Source organism: Rhopalosiphum padi, chromosome 2, assembly GCF_020882245.1.
Source record: "Rhopalosiphum padi isolate XX-2018 chromosome 2, ASM2088224v1, whole genome shotgun sequence".
NCBI classification, from domain to species: Eukaryota; Metazoa; Arthropoda; class Insecta; order Hemiptera; family Aphididae; genus Rhopalosiphum; species Rhopalosiphum padi.
In genome coordinates this window covers 24316586-24331639 of record NC_083598.1, presented here as the reverse complement: position 1 = coordinate 24331639, position 15054 = coordinate 24316586, and the positions used below count along the sequence as shown (strand labels likewise).

General features: G+C 27.6%; 1 protein-coding gene across 1 annotated transcript in view; it reads left to right on the top strand.

The window, feature by feature from the left end:
* Window positions 1-77: 77 nt before the first annotated feature.
* LOC132921687 (uncharacterized) overlaps window positions 78-15054 on the top strand; it is a 30637-nt gene continuing 15660 nt past the window's right edge. The window contains exons 1-3 of the mRNA XM_060984847.1: window positions 78-586; window positions 677-850; window positions 13887-14017. Coding sequence (XP_060840830.1) covers window positions 707-850; window positions 13887-14017 — 275 coding nt within the window. The 5' untranslated portion in view covers window positions 78-586; window positions 677-706. The remainder of the gene's footprint in view (window positions 587-676; window positions 851-13886; window positions 14018-15054) is intronic.

The following is a 15054-nucleotide window of genomic DNA, read 5'->3' as shown; positions in this document are numbered from 1 at the left end:
TGCGCACGGCGCCGGTTCGTTCCGATAACACACAAAATCGGCAGCACCATCGTCTGCGCGGCGTCAGTGCCATAATACCCCCAAACGCACCGTCGACGGTAACGGCAAGCCACAACACGATACGCTTTCAGTCTTGTGCACACGCTCGCCGCGACGAGTTCTCAGTCCACCACCGCCGCCGTCCGTTTCACGTCGCTACCCGCGTCTCGAATATAATAGTACAATATTATAGCACTGTTAAACTACCTGCCACCGCAGCGCTACGACAATAATATTATAACGTCACAGTTATTGCACGGCACTCGCACACCGTCATCGTTGTGTCGCGTTCGCCCGCCGTACCCGATAACATCACACGACGGTGTATCACAGTAATAATAATAATATTTTATCGTTTTAACGTGTCCGCCGTCAGTAGGAAAAAAGTCAAACATTGCGATAGTGTAGGCGACAGAAAAAAAAAAGCTCACCGCCGCCGATTCGATCGACCCCGCCAGGTCGGCGTCGTGTACCTCTCCGGCCAACTAGCGCGGCGCACGTGTTCCGCGTGACGGACACCATCCGCACGCCGCGCGTTCGTTAGTGGGTACGTAACTGTTGGCAGTGCGCTACCGCTTTATTTGGTCGCGACACGCGTACCGTCCCGTCTAACCGGCTGCCGCCCCCGTTGTTCCAGGTGTCCAACATCGCCACCCCCCACGCAGACATGGCCGCGCACCAGGAACAACCGGTGCCGGAGCAGGACCCGTGGACCGGTCCGCAGAAAGACGGTCTGTACGACCCGCAGCTGGAGAAAGAAGCGTGCGGCGTAGGATTCATCGTGGCCATCGACGGCAAGCGCACCAACAAGGTAAGCATGCGGGTGACAGGGTGGTTTAGGTATTACGCAGTCATCCGCCGAGCCGGTACAATCACCGCCGGTGAGGGGACGGTGGGAATTTACTTGGTGTTCACCGGTAAGGGGTTGCCGTCCGCCGATACGGCAGATGTCGTCCAACCGCAAACGGCGACGGCCGTGTTTCCTCTGCGATGGACGAATCGACGAATCCCACTACTCACTCCGGCCACGCCTACCTACCCTGTTCGCGGAAAAAGTCACCCGCTACTCGACACATGCCATATCCCCCTTTTCCCTCACGAAAAACTTTTTCGTTACCCCATGCGGAGGACACTCATAGATTTATTGATGGTGCGATTTTATATTATTAATAATATATATTTTCATAGTCTCCGGGAATAATCCCATATCGATTTCGCGTCGTCATGACGACTAGGTTAATGTCTAAGTCTGACCTTGACTTTTTGTACCAATTGCCGTTTTCCGCGTAATTTCTCTTCTCCTACCATTCATAAACCAAATTTCAATATCTGGTATACCACCGTGGTTAATATACTATAAACATAGGGCTGAGGACGCGTCTAAATTCCGCAAAAAAAAAAAAAAAAATACAAATTATGTCCTATCACACTTGCTAAAACGAACGTTAATTTATATTATATACGTATTTGCAGAGATCAACGTGTTGTGGATAATTTTTATTTCATTTTGTCAATATAAAATTATCTTTTATTGCACACAGTTTTAAACAACTTTTTGAGCGTTAAATCTAATACAGAAAGAATGGTGGTGTATACGTATAGTGCTTAGGTATCAATATTTATGTAAGTACCTATACCATCAGTACCAACTACCAATACCACCATATCTCAGTATGGCAGTTCAACACATGGTTATATATGTAGACGTACAGACGTAAATTATAAAACGTGTGCGTATGGGTAATAACATCTATAAGACTATAAAGGCAGTTCAAATTCAGTGTGTAGCCATTAACATTTTTAATTTTTTCAGTTTTAATTTGTAACCTCCTATTTAAAAGTGTACAAAAGTATTAATAATTATCTTTCAATAGTAGCAGCTGCTGTAGAGTATAAACACTAAATACTGAATTTGACACTGAACATTTCGATTAGGTATCGGAAAACTTAACTGATTATATTGTTAATACGCAACTTTAGTTGGCTACCATTAAATTAGCCCTCAATTTTGGGCGAAATCTCAATCCTTGAATTGGAGCACTAAACTAGAAAATATTATTATTTAACAAAGGGTTTTAATATGATATTAAATGCGTTTATATGACTTCATTAATACTTTGCACTCAAATTAAGTTTTAATTCACAATTTTATTTTTTTCCCCACGTCCAAATATATTCAACTTTTTAAATTTATTATATAGTATTCAAGTTGATACTACAATATTATTTTAAGAAATTGCAATATAATAAAGCCACATCGGAGAGAAATTGGAGAAAATATAAAATTTTTATAAGATGAAATTCGAAAATATGGTACTGGAGTAAATTCAAGGTTTTAAAATATAAACATATTAGTCAATAAGTCACAACAAATAGTTTAATATACTATTTTCCTTTATTTTTATTTAACTTATTAATTTGTATATATATATATACTTTTTTTGACTCGAGTGAGATTTTTGTACGATATTGATAATTAACAAATATAAATATTGAAATTTATAACTCTCAATGTAACGATGTAAAATATACGTCTAATTTTAAAATATTAATAACATTTTGATAACCAATATATTTTTTTTTTAAAGGTGTAGGAAACAAATTCAAAGATACCTATTAAGGGTAAAAAATTGACTTGGTACTTGTATTTACGAGTCAATTCGATTGCGCTGCTTTAACTAGTTCGCATAGACCACAGAAATTCAATTGTATATCACTTTTTATTATATTATTGATAATTGTATATATATATTTATTAATCATCAAATAGTTAAATTCTTACCATGTGCAAATAAATTAAACTCGAATGATTATGATATTATTATTACTTAATAGTCTGTTATTAGTACGTCGTTAAATCGTTATAAAATTATTTAAAATAGAGATCAAGAAAGTTCATCGTGATGTTAAAATCACGAACTCCGTATCAAAAAAATTCAAATTCCCTATAATTTGCCTGCCTAGTTAAAAATAACGATCGTATGTAACTTCATTAGTGAAAAAATGCAGTTTAAATTTATGAAATAAATATAATAGGTGTAAGTATAATATAATCATGTATAATAAAAATTTTCACCCGTAATTTTGTCTAGATTTTTTTGTAACACGATAAACATTTTAATTATAAAATAAATACCATATAATAACTATACTACTTAATAATAGGTATATTAAATAATTATATGATTACATTTATACTCCTGTAGTTGTGTGTATTTGACGAGGTATTTGATAACTATAATAACTGCATTTTTAAATTTATAATCATACATCGTTATTTTTATGTAGATTGGCAACTAAAATCGAGTACGCCTTTGTAAAATAATATTATCAAATTAAATTAATACCAATAATTTGTCATAGTTAATTCTTATTTTCAACATTTGCTACAATTAGCAAACTTGCAAGTGAAATGATTCATACACGAGATGCAACTTCTTTTTTACTTCTCTTTTAACTGTTTATTAACCTAAATTAAGAAAAATGTGTGTTTAAAAATTAAGTTTTACTTATTTAATTAAATTACTGAAGTATGTATGATATTTGACGAGTTGAGATGAAATTAATATTACAGAAAATGTAAACCAAACACTAACCTTACAGAAAACCAAATTACAAGTTTGGTGAGACCCAATAAGTTATGTAATAAAATTTACAAAATAAATGTGCATAACTTTAAATAACAATTGCGTTAACAAAACAAAGTATAATGAATGTATAAAAACTTGTTTATAGACACCAGCGTGTATATAATTAATGTTATTGTTTCAGTGATAAATTTTTACAATATTTTGGTATTGTATTTTATTATAATACTTGCTATTCTATAGTAATAATAATCATCATATTATTATTATAGTATGCATGTAACGTACATTATTATATCGTATTACTTAGTTTGTGAAGAATTAAAAATATGCCCATATTACTTAATTATTTTTATTCAAAATAAGGTGCTTAGCCACACGAATAATATTAATTTACCTGCCTACTATAAACCTATTCAAAACCGTAATATTTAAAATATATTTTATATCTTTTAATGAAAAACGTTAGTCTAAATGTCAGCTTTTTAATAAAAAGTTTGTTCAATAATATAGTAAGGACTTCACATTAAAAAGTTTTTGAATGTAATTTGAACAATTCTTTTATGGCTTTTTAAATTATATAATCCTCATACAAAACTTAAACTGTTATAATTTTACCATGGAAATTTATTGTAATAAATATCTACCAATAAATTTCCAAATGTTATCAATAAAACATTTACTATAGTTATTTATATAATTTATAACTAAGCAATTCGTCACGACGGACACAACAAATCCAACTAGCTAAAAAGATTTTCGAGTAATCGTTTCCCCCCAGGTTTCCCCTGAAGTACCTAAATGCCTAAATATGTATTGTTGTTTTAAGTTATTGAAACATTTCTTTATGTTGGCAGAATATGAATTAAAACTATTTTATTGCGTATTATGATGTATACGAGTATATAGATAGAAATAACTACCCATTTAGCTATACGAAAACATTGCACAATATTATGTTTATAAACTATCAGTTTTCTAAAGTTTTTATATTTTATTAAATGTTAAATGGATTTTTTTAACCTAATTTTTATAAACTTATAAATTAAAAAAAGTTTTATTTCCATTAACTTAATATGGGTATAAAATAAATGCTATATTGTTATCAATAATACATAGTTTTAATATTCCGGATACGTTCATAGTACCTATTCGCAGATAGTTATCTACCAATTTCCATCTTTATCAAAATATTTTCCTCAAACTTTGTTTGACACCTGTCAAACAATATGGTATTTTTATGGTAATCTTAACGTCAGTTCATTCATATCTTACTAATATGAAGAAGTATGTAAACGTTTTATATAATAAATAAAAAAAAAATAACCACCAAAAAACGAATGCGAAATAAAAATGTCATAAACTCATAACAAACCTATTCTAATTTGGTATTCTTACCACATTCCGTAGCCAGGCGGCTAGTGCCGCCTTATGTCATTAACCAAGATCGAGTTCCCCTTCTCCTTTTTACCACAAGTCATTTTACAATTAAATTAAACGTTGTAGTAGTTTTGAAAAATTTGCATAAGAAACTTAAATTGTCCTTTACCTCTCACCATCCAAAATATGAGAAGAAGAGGCAAGGCTAATTAAGATACGTATTATAAGTGGACATTAATTATACCAGTGAATTATAATAGGTGTTAACTGTCATTTTTCCAACGATTCAGCAATCCTACTTAGACAATCACAATTTAAACTACAAACAATTTGACGATATTTGATTTGTTTTGCTAAATTATTATTTCGTGTAGCTCATCTATTTTCGTATGTGGCTATTTACGTGTGTTGGCCCAATTTCAAAATTCAATTGTCCGAGTTTTGCTCAATGATCTAGTTGCCAATACGTGACGTACTCATATCGTCAAATTTACCACTATAACTGAACAATATACCTATGCGTATAAACACTTGTTGCCAATGTCTTTAACCGAGATATTAGGCCGAAAAAGTATTGATTTTTAATGTCCAGTCATGCCACAATGAATAAAACATTTTTCAACCTATATTTTTCTTAGCAGAAATTGATTTTTTAAATATTTAATCAAACAACTTTTTCTTCAAGTTAGTGAGAATAAAAAGATAGTACCGCACGTAAGTTTTTTTTAAGTGTTTATAAAGTTTAAAAATGTACTATTGAAAAGCGTCTATGATAACTTTGTAAAGTATCAAAATAGTTTAATGGTTTTTTTCACTAGAGGCCAGACCTATTTAAATCTCTATATTAGAAAATAAAATATTTCAAAATACCAATTTTATTCAAGTATGTATAATTTGTAATACGTATGTTATATTTTACATAATATAATCTTTTTTTATTGCATCACAAAACGCAATAAAATAGGTACTAAAAACTTGTAACACGCAAACTTAACCGAAATATTTTTATACAATTTAAAAATGAATTATGATAAAAGTTGTAAAAAAAGTATATTCAATTGTTTTCGTTATAGCTATTATTGATTATAAATATCTTCCTCGCAATTCTAGTGTAGTGTATATCCGAGTACTCGTGTAGTTTCCCGTAATTATTCAATAGTTCGTATTTTTCCGGGTTTGCAATAGTTCGCATGTTCATGTTTTGAATAGTTACTTATAGTTTATATATAGGTACCTAAATATTTATAAAGTTATAAATATTATACCTAATATACAACTCTGAACTACGCTCTTCAATTAATAATAAGTTAATGTTTGCTAATACAATATGAATATGCCAAGTAAATATGTAAATGGTTAACATTATAACTTCTGAGTAAAATTATTAATTATACCTAGGCTAAAATAAATCATTAACGCGATCCAACCTTATATTGCTATTGTATGTAATATTATAATGTAAAATATATAAATTAAAATATTTTAAGATAAATGATAATATGAGAATAGTATAAGAATTGAAACAATTAATTATTCTGTGTATATCAATAACATATTATACTCCCTCGTGTATTTTAATAAATTCTGAAAAAACGTACCCACGATAGATATCGAAGTAGTAATCGAAAAGTGCTAGCTGTCATGTCAAAAATGTTGATATTACATAAATTAATTAAAAAATTTTAATAAAACAACCTTTAATTTTTAACATTACTTTACATAATAGGTTATACCTAGGTCTTAATACGCAATTAATGTTTATTAAGTGAAAGGATTTCAAATTTACAAATAAAAAAAACACGAACGACTATGTAGATTAATTTAATATATGATAAATAGGTACTTAAATTTATTGTCGAGAAAAAAAATAAAATTAGTAATAAATAATATAATATTTATAGTTTTTAAATTAATGGTTTTTTTTTTTACAATAAACAGAAATTATGTTTATAAGGTTAATAAAAATCGATAAATAAATCCAATAAATTAGCTGCATTTTAAATAGATTGAAGACTTGATAGCATTACATTAATTTAACTTATTGCGTTCTATATACTCCTAAAATATTAGTTTATACTATATTGATATCTAATATATAATATTATAATATTATTATATGATATATCTGAAATTTTAAGTAGCACTGGAATATTTAATTTCATAAATTTATCAATTTCTTGTTTTAATAATATATACCTATAGAACGTTTGAAACAATTAAAAAAAAATTATATAATTATAAGTAAATAATAGAAACTAATTTCAATATACTCGTGTATTTCCTATAAAATTCCATAAAATTTATTATATTCAATAACTAAAATATTTGCTAAGCAAATTTTAAATTAAGCATTATTCACATTATATACTCTACGTGGATTCAAATAGTATGCATTATATTTATTTCTTTAAAGCAAAGAAATTATAATAATTTATTAGAAATCATTAATTATAAATAACCATCATTATGATTTACAGTCTTTAATCTAAAATTGTGAATTAAGTCAATTAATTGTATTTTTTTAGTATTGTACATTACCAAGAATTATACAGTGATAACTTCTATAAATTTAACTGTCATACCGTGTACTGTACACTATACATAAATTACGTATATGTGATACAAAAAAGTTACGATATTTAAACAGCATTAAATCTCTGTCTCATTTTTAATGCAATTATTAATTAAAATTGTACTGTACATGGTACTCCGATACCATTTAATCTATTAGTTACTATTTTGTATTTTATAAAGTATTTAGGATAATATATAATTTGGGTAATGTTTTATCATAAGACATGAATACAGAATAACTTTTAAGCATTCCATAGTAAAATAACTTTCATGCATATACAAATATGAAATAATAAGCATTGAACATCGAATGAATTATTTGTATAAATGAGTGATAAGTGTACCTTCTATAATGTTAATATTTTGTCTGTCAATATTTATTTGACTATTACAGGAAATAATAACATCATTTTCTATAAAAAAAAAAAAAAAAAAAAAATGATAAACCATAGATTTTAAAATGCAATTATTATAAGTACACACACACACACACACACACAAAATAATACATTTTAATAATTTTCATGATAGAAAACGTATTCATTTTAATATTGGACAACCGTGTATAAAGTTAAAAAGCTTAGAAGATTTTAAATATTAGAAATATTATTGGTAGTACCATTACATTACTTAGTGAAAACTAAATTAACACTATATATTTAATCAGAAATACAATTTATTATTTTCTTTTAAGATTTTATGAACATTTCATTTATACTATGAATCATAGTAGTAGAAATTTAAAAAAAAATTGATGCGTCTTCAATGCAAAATATATACATACCTAGTACATATGATTTTGTAATCTCTAAGAAGTTTTTTAATTTGTTCTTTTATATAACTAAACTATTGTTATATATTTATTAAAAATATATTTGAAGATATTTGTGTGGTGTGTGATATTCATATGCTGTATATTACATGTTAGTATTATACATAATACTTATATATTTATGTGTATGTACCTATATGTCCTATACATATTATATTACACCTATTTATGTATTTGTACATATACATATCGTGTATTACGCATAATTAATGTCAATCTCAACAAACAAGGCCTTTTTTACATTTTAAGATGTATTAATTAATATATTGAATTTAATATCAACGAAAATAATTATTTTTTAATGTTTAAACAACATATCTTCCTAGACTGAAATAATGAGTTTGAATAATAATTAAATTTAAATTTAAATAACTGGTTCGGTTAGGTTAGGTATTCGATAGATTGATTTTTAATGGTTCAATGTCTATTAGTAAACAATTAAAATATTTAAAATAACATTTTTTTTTCATTAAATAATGAAAATTATGAAACAAAGTCCATTATTTAATTATTTTAGTTATCTTCAAACTAAATATATAAACCATTGATGTAAACAAACATTACATTGATATATTTTAAATTAAACTAATGGTAAAACGTATTGTATTATACTAACGCGTACGGACGCTAGACGGTAAATAATAAATTTAGGTAACCTATATACACATCATCATCTGATAATTATATTAGTTGATAATATTATGTCAACAGTTAAAGTTCTTTGTATTATTTATTAATCATACAAATTTGATGACGGTTTAGAGTGGGGCCGGAAGGAGAAGGAGTAGTGGCCATGACCTAGGCGGGATAAATTTAAAAAAATGTTCATGGTTAACTTTTTGTTTGCTGTATACGGATGACCTCTGGATTTAAACCCCGAAGGTGCTAACTGTTTTTCGTGTTAGGGCAATACACCGCTGTTACAGTCATAATAATATGTACTTACAAATGAATATTATATCTGACAACCAGACGCGTTTTTATAATTTATTTAAAAATAATTTATATGTTAATCTTTGTACATTGATGTAGGATATGTTAAATTAAAAAAAAATATTATAATAATTATCACGCTCTCGAGGCAAGTATCAAATATCGCATCGCCAATTGTTTGTCTGACAATGATTCCGCGAGTTTGACTATGGCCAATATTATTCTTTATAACGTATTTTTCATTGAACACTTGGAAATGTCATATTGTAGTGTCAAGTATCACTATCATATCACAATTGTTCTATACTAATGTAAATACAAAATACGCATTATATTTTCATACTACACTTTTCGTATATATCATAAAATGTCAGCGGAAATCACATTTTAAACTCGATTTTAAATAACATAACTATATTATGAATACACGATAAATTTTTTCTAACTCATTACTCATATTTGTTTTAAATTTAATTCATATAGATTATATTGTATTTAATGTCCTGTTTCAAATTATGTGAAGGTATCGTTATTATCAGAATTAATAAAAAATTGATTTTTTTCATTTTGTATTAATTTTAGTATAAAAAATCAGTAGAATTGTTAAGCGCTAAATATTTTGCCTATCTAAATGTTTTTTCGAAAATGTTATTATTGTTTTGGATTTTGATTTTCCATGTAAATAATTTATGTTTTTGAATTTAATTTAACAGCAGTTGTTGCAAAAATATGATGCATGTAATACAATAAAAAACAATTACAATTGGTACTATATTTAATACGCTCGTTACTGGAATCTGCAACAAAACGGCTGGCTATCATGTATTTTCTAATGAGCTTCTCATTATGATGAGGACAATGATGAGGTTAGTCATGAGTTCAGTTGGCAACCACTAGAGCGCAGTGACTCATCGGAATTAGGGATGCATGCACGGTGGTGCCCGGTGGGGATGGATCTGCAGAAAACACCCTTTATTATCCAAACGCGCGTCGACTGACGTTTATTCGGGAAACTTGTGGATCGATCGGCAGCAGTCGTGGCGTAACACGAACGTTGCCAACTGCGTTTTCGTTCCTCGTCATCCGCCTCCCTCACCGGCTACCATAGATTCGCGTCAGCGGGGCCTCAACGATTTTCCTCGTTCCGCTATAGTTTTACACTTGACCCACTAATTCGGCGGCCGCCCACCATTAGTTTCCTCCAAGTTGGATAATACATTTTCTATTGTATTTTTTTTTTTTTTAATCAGCGAGAAATATACGATGACAGTAAATTACAAAAGAAAGAAAAATGACACTTCAAAATCTCCTTATAATACATACCTACATATCATATATATTCTAGTATGTCTATAGTGGGACCAGATCGTTAGCTATTGAGTATTAACTATTATCAATTATAATTTATAAGTTATAACGATTACCATTGTTGTCGTGGCTCTTCGCCTTTCACCTCAACACATTCCCTATCACCGTCAAAAGCTATTAAAATTCCAGATTTCGTTAAAATCGCGTTCATTGTTTTTGACACAAAACGATTATGTTAATATAGGCGCGATAAAATATATATCTATTGAAAATAAACGAAAACAAACCGTAGTATCAATGTCTTAAGATAGTATTTATTTCACCGGGAACAGGAAGAAAATTCTTCTGGTCGTGCGCTTATACAGCTGTTACTATAGAGCGTATTTTCTGATTAATTAAATTTCTTAGCTCTATCTAGTAGATTAAATAACTGGTATGGAAAAAATAATGTTTATCCATACGCGCTGTCCACGAAATTATGTCAAACAATACAATTATTTTCCCCTAAGAAAATAATATTGGTTAAATCAATCTTGAGAGACAAGAAGCCAATAAAATTGTTCCATATAACTGAACATGTGTATGTTTTGTATGCCCGAATCGTTACGCATGTATGGTATCTAGTTAATTGTAATACAGGGTATAACCAAAGGATATAACTTTCGTCTAACTTTGTACCCTTGAAAAATAATTCCGCTAATAAAATTACATTCCAATCGTGCGGAATATATTATAGTCGATTATGTACTTCAAGAAGTACGACTAAGCTATTGAAAATAATCTACAATTGAGATAGAATAAGTGTTATTATGAAATAGCAATTGTAAATTAATTATCCAAATCGTAAAAACACATGTGCTATAATAGTTAAATTGCTTGAAAGATCAAGATGTTATTATACATATTTCAGAGATCACAATAAACGTATAATTTGTTCATTCATTTATTTCAGTTCTCGATCTTTATAGAAAACTTGGTCAACTGTCTTGTTTTTGTCAAACTGATAAGCTCCGTAATATGTATGGAACTATAAATTATACTAATAATTAGTATATTTTATTCGTGTTTATATCTCGATACTGGGATTACGTCTTAACTATTCATACGATATAAAATGTGCAACTACAAAAATATATTGTTTAGTAAATGTAGTTATTTGTATACATATTATATGTGTATAGTTTTTTAATTGAAGTTACATTTTAAGTTGAAATATAGGTACCTAATATGTATAATGGGATAACAAACATTATTATTAATGTAAGTTAAAGTATGGTTCTTATGATATTTTATTCATTGAAAAATTGATAAGTAGAATTCCATTCAAGTTAAAATTATCTTTCGATTTTTATAAATTAAATAATAATTAATTATAGCCGTTGATAAAGTATTGAGTTTAATATCTGGTTTATAAAACATAATAATTATGTAATTATTTATGTTGTAATCAATAATTATTAATGAAATTTATATCATAATATTCTTAAGATATAAAAATTTATATTGTTACATTTAATTTAAATATTGATATAATGAGTATTGTACTGTTATACTGACATATTCTTCAGTATAGATTGTATAATCTATACCCGAGTCTATACCTTATGGTAGTGCACCAACACTGCTACGCTGTAGATACAACTAATTAATTATTTTATATGTTGATATTAAATATTACTACGAAAAATTTATAAATGCATTAAATATTTTATAACCATTTTTATATAGGTGTTAAATCGACAATTGCTTTTATTTTATCTTACCATTTCAAATGTAAATCATTGTTTAATATTACAAAATCCGTACACACATAACACATTATACTTTACACATTTTCTGATAATACCTAGCTTATTAGTTCTTATACTTAGGAGTATTGGATTAACGTATTTTGTAATACATTTCGTAGACAAAATTGAACTTTAATCTATTGACAATTGGTTCATATTATAAAACTAATTTCACTTGATAACGTCGACCTTTTCCTTATACTATGAATAATAATATATTCATTACATCCATGTACAATGTACATATACTGTAAATGTACGCTCAAATACCCAGATTGAATAAATATCGATTTTACCAAGAATGAAAAATATCTATTATACGTAAATTAAGAATTAAAACATATTGTGCAATTTCCACACTGCGATCAATAATAAACAATACACTTTAACAGGCACCTAACTATATAATAAACATTTTGGATTTGATTTTTCTTCTTGTGCCTCTATTAACATTCTATTGTTATTGATATTTAAAAGCTCAACATTTCTTTGCTTTAAATTTCTCAAAAAATAGATGATTTTCAAAAAATCTATAATAGATTAATAGCACTTAATTAAATATCATTAAAGGATGACTGAAAGAGAAAAATAAAATAGTTTATGTTTATTTTGAAAATAAATACATTTTAATTATATTTTAAACATGCAGGAAAAAAACCTTTTAATTACTAATTGTTTGAAAATTATCATTAGTTACGTATAATACGAATTTTACAATTTCAAATATATAGGATATAGATTACTCTAATAACGTTTATTGCCAAAATTGCGTGTATTTATCTAACTGTAGTTCACTTACTACTTACATCGTACCTATCTATAGCAGTGTACCTCTCAACAGTATTTAAGTTAGGTTATGTACAATTTATAGTATTAAAGCCACGTTATTGAAACGCTATTACATAATTTAAACTCTTAAATATAGAATTGATGTTTTTTATATTTCTACTTTAACAATTAAAATTTAATTCTTAATACTTTCAAATTAAATTAATATATTGTTATATAATTTAAGCCTTTTTGTAATTTAATAATTAATTTACATTATATTTTAAGTCTTGAAATTCGTAATAAATAATAACTACTTGATCTAAAGTATTGTATGAAAAATACGTATTTACACCGATGAAGTATTCTAGAATACCAAATTTTACGAAATTTAAATTTAGGAATAAATATCATTCCTACTTGTTTAACTTTCAAGTCGCTCTATTTGTTTTTAAATTAGAATAAATTAATAAATACATAGTGTAAAAACATAATTTATACGATTTGTTGGACGTAGACATACCTATTGGGATACAATAAATACATAATAAAGTTCTACGAATGTACTATTTATATAAAACCATTTATATTAGTAAAGACCTTTTAAAATGTTAAAAATGGTTAAATTAATCTTATAAAATCAAACAATTTTAACCATAACTGTTTTTTTTTCAGATTGTTCGTGATGCACAAAAATTGGCCATGAGAATGAACCACCGGGGCGCATGCTCATGCGATAACGATTCTGGTGATGGAGCGGGTGTACTAACAGCCATACCACACTCTTTTTACGCCCACGAGCTAAGGTTTGCCATTTACTTTATACCAAGCTATTCGGAAAATAGAATATGGATTTTTTTCAATTGAATTCCGTATCAGTTCGTGTATTTACTAAGGTGAAGAGGCCGTGGCCATAAAAAATAGGTTTGACTTGCTAGAAGACAAGAAATAATGATGCGATGATACATCTAAGACTTAAATACGATATAAATTCATTCAGTGTTAGTCCCGATAAGTTATTACGAATACCTATCTATGAAAGTCATAAAATTAATTATACCTCTGTTATCTAATCTATTCGCTTAGGATTAATTATTATATAAATAAATACGATAATACCTACGCTTATGTCAAATGTTTAATTTTGATTTTATTAAAAAAAATAATAAAAAGCTAATCAAAAACTAAAATCTTTACTAAAACAATATTTTAAGCTTTTACGTAACATTTTATTATATAGCTATTCGTGATTAAAAAAATATTAATTATTGTTCAATTATATCTTATAGATATAAATGTAATACATTATGTATTATTTTGAATCTTTGAAAATGTATTATATAATTACGAGAATTCAATGCAATATTCTACGTTGATATAAATTATAAATAATAACTAAGATACAAAATCAATCACAGTACTTTTTTTCATATTGAATTTATTCACTTTTATTTTGGTATAGTTATAATTTACTTAAATACCTATATATTCTATTTTTAATAAACCTATATTAGTTATAATAAGTAAATTTAAAATTAAAATGGAAAGAACATTTAATAAAATACGCTTGGTTATCGTTTAAATTACATTTTTTTTTTATTCTGTACATAGTTGATGAGAAACCTAAAGTTTATAACATGTCAAAATATCTATCTTATGTATGTTTATCTATTATTTATGAATTTGATACTTATTTATTTATTATTATTATTATTTTTTTTTTTTTATATAGTGGAATTGTTTCTTAACCTGTTAGATTTTTATCACTTTTTTTACTTAGTATGTAGTTGTGGAAAATCATTTTTAAAATTTTTATGTATTTTAATCAAAAATTTAGAATAAT